The 13,030-nt window shown below is 48.1% G+C and overlaps 1 protein-coding gene across 1 annotated transcript; it reads left to right on the top strand.

Annotated features, from left to right (window-relative positions):
* Positions 1 to 2,842: 2,842 nt before the first annotated feature.
* On the top strand, positions 2,843 to 9,680 carry LOC109734952 (glutamate receptor 2.8-like). The gene is made up of 3 exons (XM_020294142.4): positions 2,843 to 3,310; positions 6,610 to 8,253; positions 8,356 to 9,680. Exons 1-3 carry the CDS (start codon positions 2,983 to 2,985, stop codon positions 9,435 to 9,437), a joined length of 3,054 nt encoding a protein of 1,017 aa, XP_020149731.1. The 5' UTR covers positions 2,843 to 2,982; the 3' UTR covers positions 9,438 to 9,680.
* The last annotated feature ends 3,350 nt before the right edge of the window (positions 9,681 to 13,030 follow it).

The raw sequence follows: 13,030 nt of genomic DNA, 5'->3' as shown, positions 1-13,030 counted from the left end.
TTGTCTCCAATGACCTAACAAATCTGTTTTCTGCTTGTCTTACAGATTGAGGGGAACCTACTATCCAAAGAAACAGGCCTAGAGACTCAACTGATGACATTTTTTTGGTGGACTTCAAACCATAGGAATCAACAAGCACACTATGCAATTTCTCAAACACTGGTCTGTGCATTCTAAACATGTTGTAACAAGCAGTTTCGTTGCCTAGTGTTGTCATAACCCAATCATGCCCAGACTGTATTGGTACTCTTCTAGGTCCTTTGTTACCGTAAGAGTCCAAGTAGTACATACCAATCATGCAGGCCATCTGCATCATTCTTCTCTTCCTTTTTTGGTGCATGAACAACATCAGTGCTTCATCATCACTGCTGCTCCCATCATCGCTGCTGATTCCACCAACAGTACTGTCATCATCCTGAAACATGCAAACATTAGTACAACTTCTTCATCATGCACCACCTCTTCAACTTGAAAACATTAGTACATGCATGAAAAAGGACACACAGTAACATGCAATGATCATTTAACAAGGTCACACAGTACAGGTCCATTACATATATTAGAAAAAGGACAAACAAGATCACTACTACACTAGGACAACTTCTTCATCATGCACCACCTCTTCAACCAAGTCAGTCTAGCCTGATCACTTGAAATGTTCTGAAATATGACTCTGTTTGCCTCATCTGCAAACAGTTGAGTTGCCATGAAGTACTCAACACTTGTTTCTTCTGCACCACATTGAACTGCCAACAGTTGACAATGAGTAATGGATTCCTTAGTGTTGTTTGCTTTCTTCTCTTTTGCCTTATCCTTTGCTTCCTGTCTTTTGTTTGCATATTCAGTGATCATGTCAGGAGTGTTCTCACTAGTCATAGTATTGATGAGCCCTGTCATTAGTTTCACCATTGGGCTCTTGTGTTTCTTGCCTGGGCTTGAAGCTGACTGTTCACCGCAGCTGCTTCCCCTCTTCCTGCTGGTGGTGCTCATTGGACTCTCCTCATTTCCATCATCGGCAACAACATCTTCTTCTTCATCTTCATCTATGGGCACATAAGCTGATGATCCATCAACTGCCACACCTTGAAATAGCTCTATTAGCATATCCAAATACTCAGGATTGCCACCCTTGAATTTTCTGACATCTGGTCTCTCCTGCAACATTAGTTAGGTAATTAGGACAAGGCTAAATAATGTAACCAAGTGTGAGCAATTCAGATGTAAGTTGCAGAATAATGTATGTACCTTAATTACTTTTTTCCACCACTCATTCGATGCGGTTATAGCTCCATCTCCAGTTCGGCCACAACCAGTTTGCCGCCCCAACCACACCCAAGCAGTATAGTGGCTCTTGAGTCTAGTTATGCAATTTTTGAATTGCTTGGTAGTATGGAGGAGGCCAACACGCTGATAAATTTTTTTCTTCATGTTATTGTAGGCTCTACTTGTCCAAGTACCATTCACACAGTGCCCATCCCTAGCTTCCTCACAGGCGATGTTACAAAATACAGTAATATGCTCGTCTGTCCAATCAGCCTTGGCAATGTTTTTGTAAACAAAAAATAACAAGTACACAATTCAAACAAAAGTAGAATCAAGCTGGTTCAAATTCTACACAAGGTATACCATTGTACACACAATTAGCTAGCATATAAAGAAGATGAATTTGCACCCTGTGACAGAAAGCTAACTATGTATACCAATCAGAATTTTACCTCTCCAACAGCAAAATCCTCATCTTCATCTTCAAAGCCTTCATTCTCATCGACATCTTCTGAAGATGCAGCAGTTGACGACACACGTTGCTTCCCCGCAGCTTTTCCTCTACTGCCGGCCGATGAGGACCCATGGGCTCGACCTACACCGCGTCCGGTGACCTGCGACACGGTCCTCCCACGCCCTATCACGCCTCCCTCAACGGCAGCTGCGCCCGGGGCGACGAACGGACGCAGGTGAGAGCCGGCTCGGCCTCCCATGCTCAGAGACCGTGCTCGGCCTCCTCCGCCCTGGGGCACGGGCCTCCCACGACCAGGTCCAACCGGAGGAAGGCCATGACCGGCCGACTGGTCGAAGAGGAGTTGCTGGTACGCGCCCAACTCCGGGAAGCCGTCGACGTTGCTGTTGAGATCCAAGAAACCCATTCCCCTCCCGAGATTTGCACCGGCGGATGAGCCTTCGGATGTCTGTTGAGACGAGGGGAATTGAGAGAAGAAGGGGATCTCGTCCTCCTCATCGGCCATGGCGGCGGCGATTGAGGGTGCCGGCGGCGGTGGCGATTGGGGCGAGGCAGGGAAGGAGTGAGGCGAGGAGGAGGGGAACGAGCAGCGGCGGCGATTGGGGCGAGGCAGGGAAGGAGCGAGGCGAGGAGGGGAACGAGCGGGGCGGGGTTTGTGCGGGGCGATGCGGGGTAGGTGCGTCCAGATCGATGTCCCAATAAGTTCCTCCCCGAGAGTCTTTTTTGATAAGTCCCAAATGACCCCAATAAGTCCCTATAAGTCCCTCCTGTTTGGTTTAGATGGGACTTATAGGGATTTTTTTAAGTCCCTAAACCAATAAGTCCCTTGAAACAAACACCATCTTAGTCGACTGAGACTTAACCACCCCATACACATAGCAGTTTAGCGCATGTAAAGAAAAAGAGTTTACCCAGAAAAAAAAAGAGGAACAGTTGCTAGCGCAGAGTCGTCGATCGACATCCACCTTGGACGGTTCAGACCGGTCCCTACGCTGCTACGTAGCTTTCGATCGTACGTAGGACGTGGCCCACCCTCAGTGCGCGCGCGCAGACAAGTCAAAGTCAAGAGTAGTTTTCAAGAGCAACGTCGCGGTACGCCACCGGAGAGTCGGCGGGTGGGGGTGTGCGCGAGGCTGGGCGAGACCCATCCAGGTCGCGTATAAATGAGTGAGGACGGCGCCGGCTAGCGGCTAGAGCCGCATCAATCAGATCGCGCATCGCGTAGCTTCTTCCCAAGTTGCAAGACCATGGTGCGCGCGCTCTCGCCTTCTTCCCTCGTCGCCCCCTCCTCCTTCTACACCCTGCTGCTGCTCGTGGTGGCCACGCTGCTCGGGCAGCACCCGGAGGGGCCGCTGCGGGTGGCGACGGCGCAGAACACGCCGGCGCCGGTGCCGGTCCGCGTCGGGCTGATCCTGGACTGGGCGACCAAGGTGTCGTTGGCGGTGTCGCTGAGGCGGCGGACCGGCATTCAGATGGCCGTAGAGGACTACTACGCGGCGCACCCGGGGTCGGCCACCAGGGTGGAGCTCCACTTCAGCGACTCCAAAGGGGACGTCGTCGGCGACGCCTCCGCCGGTAAGCTCCCTCCCTCCCCTGCCGCGCACACCTGTTCGACCTATCTAGCTGCATGCTTCTCTAATCATAAGCTCTTTCGCTTCATGCTGAAATGAATCTTGCTTCTCTGATTAAGCCCTTAATTACGCCGCGACAACACTTCGAATCGCACGCTCGTCTCGAGCACCATCTTCCGTTTTGAGTTTTCCAGTGGTGGATGCTGCGCGCGTATGCAGTATGTTTTTTTAGTGGAGCGTCTACGTAGTATGTGGTGTATCTTCTATATCTGAAAGCTGGACTCCACTAACTATTTCTTTCATCATGCAAGCGTGCCACATCATCGCACAACATGGATGAAAAAAGATCCACCTCACTACCATATGTCTCTCAACATGCAAACATACCACTTTATCATGAAATTGCATGAAAAAAGACTTATCTCAACATGCAAAAATACATGAGAACTTTCGTTCTATTATGCTATTTATATTTAATAAATGTTTCACAACTCTATAGTAATCAAATGTAGTAAATTATATGTATTTTAAGTTTTAGATCACTTCAAATATTCATGTTTCATACAACGAATCATATTCATATTCCCGCAACAACGTGTGGGGTAGCATCTAGTTAAGTATTATGTGCACGTCGAGCCATCTAGCTGTTGTATGATCCACTATTTATCGTGTCATATCGCATCGTGTCCTTGTCGCCATTTTGTCCGGGCAACTAGCTAGCTCCTCGATCGTCAACACATGGACGGCAATCGCACGGGGCCTCAATTATTTATTTATTTTTTATTTTGTGAAAATGATCAGATCTATTTAAAAGTTCATCGGAAGTACAAAGCATCTCAGATATAGTGAAAGTTACACTAAGATTATAAGATCACCGAACGACCACCACGATCGCACGGGGCCTCAAATTAACAACCACGACATCTCCATTGAAATATGTTGGAATCCCAACTAATCCAACCCACATGGCCTAGACTGCCACTTTTAACCGCTAATGGTGGACTCCGAAGCGTAAATATTCGTTAGTTCTGTCAGGGTTTGTCGGGGTCGGGTGCATAATTATTGTTGAGAACTCCATGCCATCGACGTCACCTTCTCACCCTGTCCATCCGGTTGACAAGTTTAATGAAATGAGTGAAATAATTTTACTAAAATGAGTAAAACCAATTTTCATATATATGAAGTAGATTTCAGTGTGAAATATGTGAAACTCTTTTTGAGATGAAAATATGTGAAACTTGTTATTAAAAAAACATGAAATTGTTATCTAAAAAATGTCAAAATAGTTTTTCGAAATTGGTGAAATCATTTTCTAAACTGTGTGAAACCAGACTTTTCAAATACGACATTTGTGAATGTGGTCATTTCTGTATCCAAAAATGATATTCGTGAAATATATTTCAACAATATCATATTTCAATTTGAAATACAATTCACAAAAATTAGTTTTACATGTTGAAATATGCAGCCTTCACAAATATCAAATTTTTAGAAAATTATGAAATTAGTAGCTTCACTGTAAAATTGAAATGTAATTGAAAATTCAAACTAGTCAAAATATCCAAGATTAGTCTTGTTTTAAAGATTTTTGTTGACCAAAATTCAAATATGTAAACTAATTCAAAATGAAATTTTGGTTAAAAGTGACGAGTACATCCAAAATGTGATAAGAAAAATGAAATGGTTGTCCTTAGTTGGAGAGAGGGAGAGAGAGTGGTGTGTCCTGCGTCCAGCCGTCCCTCTCCTCTCACTTTGTTACCTGACAAACGATTGCTATTGTGGACCCCCTCAACTTGTATTGCAACTTTTCATCCAAGAAAACGATTAACAACGTACACATGAAAAGACATGACAAATATCCATGGAACAAACCAAGGATGATGGATGTTTTGCCGTTTACATACGGCACCGGTGGAAAAACCAATTTCATGCACGTCCACTTCTCACCTTGCACATCCGGCTTAATTAGGTTATTTGGACTGGTGTGTGTCTGACTGGCAAGTCTTCGCGGTCTGGTTCTTCACCGCGTGCACGTGCCAGCCCGCGAGTTGGTCAAGCTAGCAACTAGTGGTCTGTATATTACTCACGGTGAATACATCAGATCGGGACTGATTGATTTAACCCCAAGTGTTAGCTAGCCCATGCAGTTGTACACTGGTATGGCACGCCACGAGGCCACGACATTCGACAACGACAGAGATGCCTCAAACGCCATGATCCAAGTTTCAACTGCTGTGGTGTGACAGACACCATGTGGGCGTATGTGCATCGTCGATCGGGTCACCAGCGTTTGAACGCTCAGTCGTCCAAGTTTTTAATGCTGAAAATCTTTCTACCCTATAGTTGTCATGGCTAGTCATCAACTCTTCATCATCATCGATCGGTCATCAGTTTATACCATTGCTTAGCCACATGCATGCAGTCCAAGCTAGTGCTCCCAATCGATTCAAAATAATTGAAGCTCTAGAACATTTTTAAGACGACTATTCAAAGTCCGTAGAAATATCCGTAAAGATCAACTCCCTCCGATCCAAAAAAGTGTGTCGTGGCTTAGTTCAAATTTAAACTTAAACTGAATTAAAGCCATGACACTTTTTTTTGAATGGAAGAGAGTGCAATAAAAGAATAATAATAATAATAATAGTACATAAATATATTCCATAATTAATCTAATGAATTAATTTTGGTTTCACAGATGGTGGTATATTTTATATAGAGTTGGTCAAACTTAATAAAGTTTGATTTATGACAATCGTAGGACTTCAATTATTTCGGAACAGAGAGAGGAGCATCTATGTTGTCTTGCTCTCCAGTCGATTGGGATTATTCACAATGACAAAAATTTATAATTTTTTCACATATTTTTACAGTCCTTTTTAGGGGTACATATGTCTATGGTTGTTCTCTTCTTGTTTTTTAGTGCTAGTTGTTCTCTTCTGTTTAAGCTCCTAAATAATTAACAAAAGAAAATGTATGTGGTCTTTAAACTCATATGGTTGCTAGGGGTTCACGGATCTAGTTGTAATTTTTATTACCTCTGCTTTTCTTTATACTTTTATGATTGAAGATGAATAGATTGGATGAGAAACACAGAAAACAAACTCATATAGTTGCTTTTTTTTTTGAGAAACAGCACACTTTATTTAACTCATAATGATAGTAGGAATACAAAGACCAACAGGTGGCTCGAGCAACCAAAGATGTCGCCCAGATTCTAAATTAGCAGCATATCTAACTATGCGATGAGCCTCCTTGTTGCCATGTGGTCTTAAAACTCATGTCGTTGCTGTTGTTTGCATGCAGCGCTGGACCTGATCAAGAACGCGCAGGTGCAGGCCATCATCGGGCCCAAGACGTCGGCGGAGGCAGAGTTCGTTGCCCAACTCGGCAGCCGCGCCCACGTCCCCGTGCTTTCCTACTCCGCCACCTCCCCGTCCATCTCCCCGACGCAGACGCCCTACTTCGTGCGCACCGCTGCCAACGACTCCTTCCAGGCCACCCCCGTCGCCTCCGTCCTCGCAAGCTTCGGGTGGCGAGAGGTGGCCGTCCTGCACGAGGACTCCCCCTACGGCGCCGGCATTCTCCCAGCGCTCGCCGACGCGCTCCAGAGCGTCCACAGTGCGGCGATCATGGTCGTGGACCGCGTGCCCGTTCCGAGCGGCGCGGACGAAGATGCCCTTGACGCGCTCCTCTATCGCCTCAAGGCGATGCCGACGCGTGTGTTCATCGTGCACGCCTCGCACAGCCTCGCCGCGCAGCTCTTCCGGCGGGCCAGCAAAGCCGGGATGATGTCCGACGGCTACGCCTGGGTCGCCACCGACGGCGTAGGCAACTTCGTGGACAGGTTCGACCCCGAGGACCTAGACTTCATGCAGGGCGTCGTCAGCCTCCGTCCTCACGTGAAGTACACGAACCAAGTCAAGAACTTCTCTGCGCGGTTCAGGGCGAGGTACCGGAGGGAGAACCCGGCCTCCAACGATGACGTCCTCAACGACGCCACTGTGACGGGGCTCTGGTCGTACGACACGGCGTGGGCGATAGCCGTGGCAGCCGAGGCGGCCAGCGTCCCCGGCCCAGCATTTCGGACACCGCAGAATAGCACGGCACGTACAGACCTCGACCAGCTCGGCGTGTCGACCACCGGAGAAGCGCTTCTTAGGGCGATTCTCAACACGACGTTCGACGGGATGGCAGGCAGGTTCAAGCTGGTGGACGGGCAGCTGCAGGTCGCCGCGTACGAGGTCGTGAACATCATCGGGAACGGCGCGGTGACGGTGGGGTTCTGGACGCCGGAGTCCGGCATCTCGCGGGACCTCAAAGACGGCAGCGGCAACGCTGCGCGGCAGCTGAAACCCATCTTTTGGCCGGGCGAGATGTTGTCCCCGCCGAGAGGCTGGACGGCGTCGCAGAACGGGCGGGTGCTCAGGGTCGCCGTGCCGGTGAAGCACGGGTTCACGCAGTTCGTGGGCGTCGTCATCTCCGACAACTCGACGAAGCCGAAGATCACCGGGTACTGCATCGACGTGTTCAACGAGGTGATGAAGAACCTGTCCTACCCGGTGAGCTACCAGTACATGCCGTTCCCCGACAGCCCGGATTCGTACGAGATGCTGGTGGACCAGGTGAGCGAGAGGAAGGCGGACATTGTGGTCGGGGACGTGACGATCACGGCGAGCAGGATGGAGGAGGTGGACTTCACGATGCCGTTCACGGAGTCCGGGTGGGCAATGGTGGTGGCCACGGAGCCGGACACGAGCGGCAGCATGTGGATCTTCCTGCAGCCGCTCACCACCAGCCTTTGGCTCGCCAGCCTCGCCTTCTTCTGCTTCACCGGCTTTGTCGTGTGGGTCATCGAGCACCGCGTCAACCCGGAGTTCCGCGGCACGCCGTCGCAGCAGTTCGGCCTCATCTTCTACTTCGCCTTCTCTACCCTCGTCTTCTCACACAGTAATTCATCTACTAACCATCTCATCATCTCGATTATTCAATGAAGCAGCATATCGATCTCCTAACTAATCAATCTTTGATGTTTTAATTTCCCTTCTCCAGAGGAGAAGCTGGAGAGCAACCTATCGAGGTTCGTGGTGATCATATGGGTGTTCGTGGTGCTGATCCTGACATCGAGCTACACAGCGAGCCTGACGTCGATGCTGACGGTGCAGCAACTCCGACCGACAGTGACAGACGTGAAGGAGCTCCAGAGGCGCGGTCAGTACATCGGGTACCAAGAGGGCACCTTCATCAAGCCAAGGCTCAAGAAGATGGGCTTCGACGAGCGAAAGATGAGAAAGTACAGCTCGGAGGAGCAGTACGCCGAAGCGCTGTCCAAGGGCTCGGCCAAAGGCGGCGTGGACGCGGTGTTTGACGAGATCCCGTACCTGAAGCTATTCCTGTCACAGCACTGCGACGGGTACATGCAGGTGGGGCCTGTGTACAAGACGGACGGCTTCGGGTTCGTCTTCCCAAGGGGGTCGCCCATGACAGGGGACGTGTCGCGGGGGATCCTCAACCTGGCCGAGGGGGACACGATGGCGCAGATCGAGAAGGCGTGGTTCGGCGAGCCCGGCACTTGCCAGAATGCGCTGGGCGGCATCGGCGGCGGCGGCGGCTCGTCGAACCTCAGCTTCTGGAGCTTCGGCGGGCTGTTCCTCATCACCGGCGTCGTCTCCAGCCTCATGCTGCTGCTCTACCTCGCCATCTTCGCGTACCGCGAGCGTGAGGAGCTCCGGGAGGCGGAGGCGAAGGCTGAGGCTGAGGCCGGCTCTGGGAGCGTTTCGGTGCGAAGGCTGCGTGCGTGGCTGCAACACTTCGATAGGAAGGACCTCAAGTCACCCACCTTCAAGGTGTGGAACGACGAGTCCGTCAGAAACGGCAGCGAGTTTGCGGGTAGGACGCCAAGATGGAATGGCAGTGGCGGCGATGCTAGTATGACGCCGAGGGCCGGTGGGGAGGAACACGCCATGAGAGGGACGACCCCGCTAAGCCTGTACATCAGCTCCGAGATGAACGCCGGCTCTTCGCCAGAGGGGACGCCAATGTCGGAGATCAGTGAGTCATTCGAGCAAAGGATCGAGGGGGCAGCAGCCGCAATGGAGGTGACAAGGCCAACGGCCTCTCAATTACAACAGTAGATTCTCCTATCTCCGTTCCTAAATATAAGTATTTTTGGAGGTTGCAAAAAAAACAATATACGAAGCAAAATTAGTGAATCTACGTTCTAAAATATGCTTATATACATTAGTATATAGTCCGTATTGAAATATCAAAAAAAGACTTATGAAAGTGATAGTGTCTAAATGCTCTTATATTTTCTTACAGAGGGAGTATTTAGAAACAGAGGGAGTATTAGTTTTGTAGTAGGATTAGAACGCATCTGCACGAGGAATGTGTAGGAGTATAAATGCGCTTTGGCCCATATAATACAATAATCCCTGGTTAATCTCTAAGGCCCATTTAGGTTAATGGCAAGTGGTGGAAACTTTAGGACCATACTGCTAGTGGAGTGAGAGTAAGACCCCTTTATGAGGACTCCTCTACCACATGCCTTTGGGAGCTTGAGAAGAGAAGTTGTACATGCTTTGAAAGCTGCCTTTGGGTTGCGGTAATGAGCCGAGCCTTATTTTTGCCAATCAGAAATGGTTAATTAATCTCGGATTAGTTGACAAGTCGCTACAGTAGTGTCGCTGTCAAAGACGTTGGGCCGTGGGTTGTTTGAGGACTCACTCATGGGCCTGAACCCAGACCCATCTACCAGACAACCTATATAAGAAGGCGATGGCGAGTGGAGTAAAGTCTAGCTCATTCACTCCCTCCTGCAAAACCCTAGCCGTTATCTACTGTTCATCTCTCTATGTTGCTTTCGGCGATCCCATCCCGACGACGGCATGCACGGTTGGTCGGGAGAGCAGGTGCCTCCGGAACCCTATTGTTCGAGATCCTGCCCAGGAGAAGGGCAATAAGGTTTTTTGGGGAGTTGCTCGACACGTCTGCTCCCGATCCGTCCCAGCCTCCGTCCTCCTCTGCTTCCACCACTTCCCTGCATCGACACCATGGTTGAAGACGTCGGCCCCAAGAAGAAGGCCACGGATGACGCCGCGGCTTGGCCTAGCCAACCAGAGGGTATGATCTGTTTATCCCTCGTTTGCTTGTTCATGTGCTAGCCGTATATGCTATGTTCACAGATGTGTCGATTCTATGTACTGTACGTGCTCACATGCTTAGGTATCGGTATGAGTTGCATACCGTCATTTCTATGCTTATTGTTTACTCGTGGATTAGTCTAATAAAAAATATGCTAATATATCCAACAATCCAAAAACCTTATTTTAGGCACTTTACGATTCAACACTTTGCCGCTACACTGAAACCGGAAAAGTTTAATGGAAGGCATTTTAAGTGTTGATAGACAAGGTCCACCTTGTGGCTCACAGTAATGAACATGTTCTGGGTTGATGGTGTGTCTCCCTCGAAAACGATTGCTCTTGAACAGGGGAAGACGTTTAGGGAGACAACCACCATCTTTGTTGGAGTAGTTCTGGGTGTGATCGAAGACAAGTTGGTTGACGCATATATTCATATGCGCGTCGCCAAAAACTTGTGTGCACTCGCCCTGACCGAACTAGCTCCTCTTTTTAGGAAGTTGTGGTAGTCTCATTCAGTTGCGCAACATTTGTGGGGGCGATTGGATCAACGATGTGATTTTTTTTGATAAATATCAGCGATGTGATTGAGCGTCTGTAACTCTCCCTTGGAATCCAATTGTGTGTCCAGATATTAGTGGACTCCCCATCTCCTATCCTTCGAATTATACCTTGATCCATAACATCTCTTCCATCTAAAATAGACCTCCAAATTTGGGAAGGGTGAGATCCAACTCTGCATCCAAAAGAGACACATCTGGGTGCCGGAACACGAGAAGAGATTAAACAAAAGCTAGGGTAAGAAGTCTCAACACCATAGCTATGCTTCGCGCGATTGCAAAACAGCAAGAGTCATTCTAACATCCCTGATATTAACCAACAGCTGCGCCTATCAATTCAACCATCCAGCAAAACTAGAGATACAAATCAATTCAAGACTCAGACCATAAGCTGCAACTCATAGCGGCTCCATGGCGTCCATAAAGCTACAAGGAGTGAATGAATGTAGATGAAGGAAATAAGAGGCCTGAGAAATTTTTGATAAAATTTGCAGGCACAGAGGCCATCTTCAGGTTGTATCCGCTCACAAGTGTTGCTAATATTTGGTCATTGGTTGGACTGTTTGAAATAGTTTCAAAACCTAAACTGACAACCTAAACCGAATGGATCCCAGAATACCCCCCCCCCCCCCTAAAGGTTTTGTTTCCCTACAAGGACAACCATTTTTCAACCAACACCCTAAAGGTTTCATTTCCTTACAAACAAGGACGAAATTTGAGCAAGTCAGGGGAATTTTCACTAGGAATTTCGGCAGCATAACGCGTCATCGGATAGAAACGCACCCAGAGAAATTATATATCACATATTTATAGTTGAGAGTATAAATACAACAACTTGCTTGTGCCCTTTGCCTCGTCCTATACCATCCACCATTACCATTACCAGGATTGCTGATATCTAAGAGCTACTACCTGCCTACCTATCTACTCCAATGCATCCATCCTATCAACACAACAGTTCTTGAAAGAACTACAATAACTAATCTTGACGAACAACAACAGCAAGTCCATCCATCATCATGGTGTTGGAAATATGCCCTAGAGGCAATAATAAATGGTTATTATTATATTTCTTTGTTCATGATAATTGTCTATTGTTCATGCTATAATTGTGTTATCCGAAAATCGTAATACATGTGTGAATACATAGACCATAACGTGTCCCTAGTAAGCCTCTAGTTGACTAGCTCGTTGATCAACAGATAGTCATGGTTTCCTGACTATGGACATTGGATGTCATTGATAACGGGATCACATCATTAGGAGAATGATGTGATGGACAAGACCCAATCCTAAGCATAGCTCAAAGATCGTGTAGTTCGTTTGCTAGAGCTTTTTCAATGTCAAGTATCTTTTCCTTAGACCATTAGATCGTGCAACTCCCGGATGCCGTAGGAGTACTTTGGGTGTGCCAAACGTCACAACGTAACTGGGTGACTATAAAGGTACACTACGGGTATCTCCGAAAGTGTCTGTTGGGTTGGCACGGATCGAGACTGGGATTTATCACTCCGTATGACAGAGAGGTATCTCTGGGCCCACTCGGTAATGCATCATCATAATGAGCTCAATGTGACTAAGGAGTTAGCCACGGGATCATGCATTAAGGTACGAGTAAAGAGACTTGCCGGTAACGAGATTGAACAAGGTATTGGGATACCGAAGATCGAATCTCGGGCAAGTAACATACCGATTGACAAAGGGAATTGTATACGGGATTGATTGAATCCTCGACATCGTGGTTCATCCGATGAGATCATCGTGGAACATGTGGGAGCCAACATGGGTATCCAGATCCCGTTGTTGGTTATTGACCAGAGAGGCGTCTCAGTCATGTCTGCATGTCTCCCGAACCCGTAGGGTCTACACACTTAAGGTTCGGTGACGCTAGGGTTGTAGAGATATGAGTATGCGGAAACCCAAAAGTTGTTCGGAGTCCCGGATGAGATCCCGGACGTCACGAGGAGTTCCGGAATAGTCCGGAGGTGAAGAATTATATATGGGAAGTCCAGTTTCGGCCACCGG

Source organism: Aegilops tauschii, chromosome 6, assembly GCF_002575655.3.
Source record: "Aegilops tauschii subsp. strangulata cultivar AL8/78 chromosome 6, Aet v6.0, whole genome shotgun sequence".
Taxonomy (NCBI): Eukaryota; Viridiplantae; Streptophyta; class Magnoliopsida; order Poales; family Poaceae; genus Aegilops; species Aegilops tauschii.
The sequence above is the reverse complement of the archived record's forward strand: the minus strand, read 5'-3'. Positions and strand labels throughout refer to the sequence as shown.

Bases quoted from the DNA above. Each gene is read 5' to 3' on its own strand.
- LOC109734952 (XM_020294142.4), top strand. From the start codon at position 2,983: ATGGTGCGCGCGCTCTCGCCTTCTTCCCTCGTCGCCCCCTCCTCCTTC. The intron at 3,311-6,609 runs GTAAGCTCCCTC...GTTTGCATGCAG, and splicing joins CGTCGGCGACGCCTCCGCCG to CGCTGGACCTGATCAAGAAC. The intron at 8,254-8,355 runs GTAATTCATCTA...TCCCTTCTCCAG, and splicing joins TACCCTCGTCTTCTCACACA to AGGAGAAGCTGGAGAGCAAC.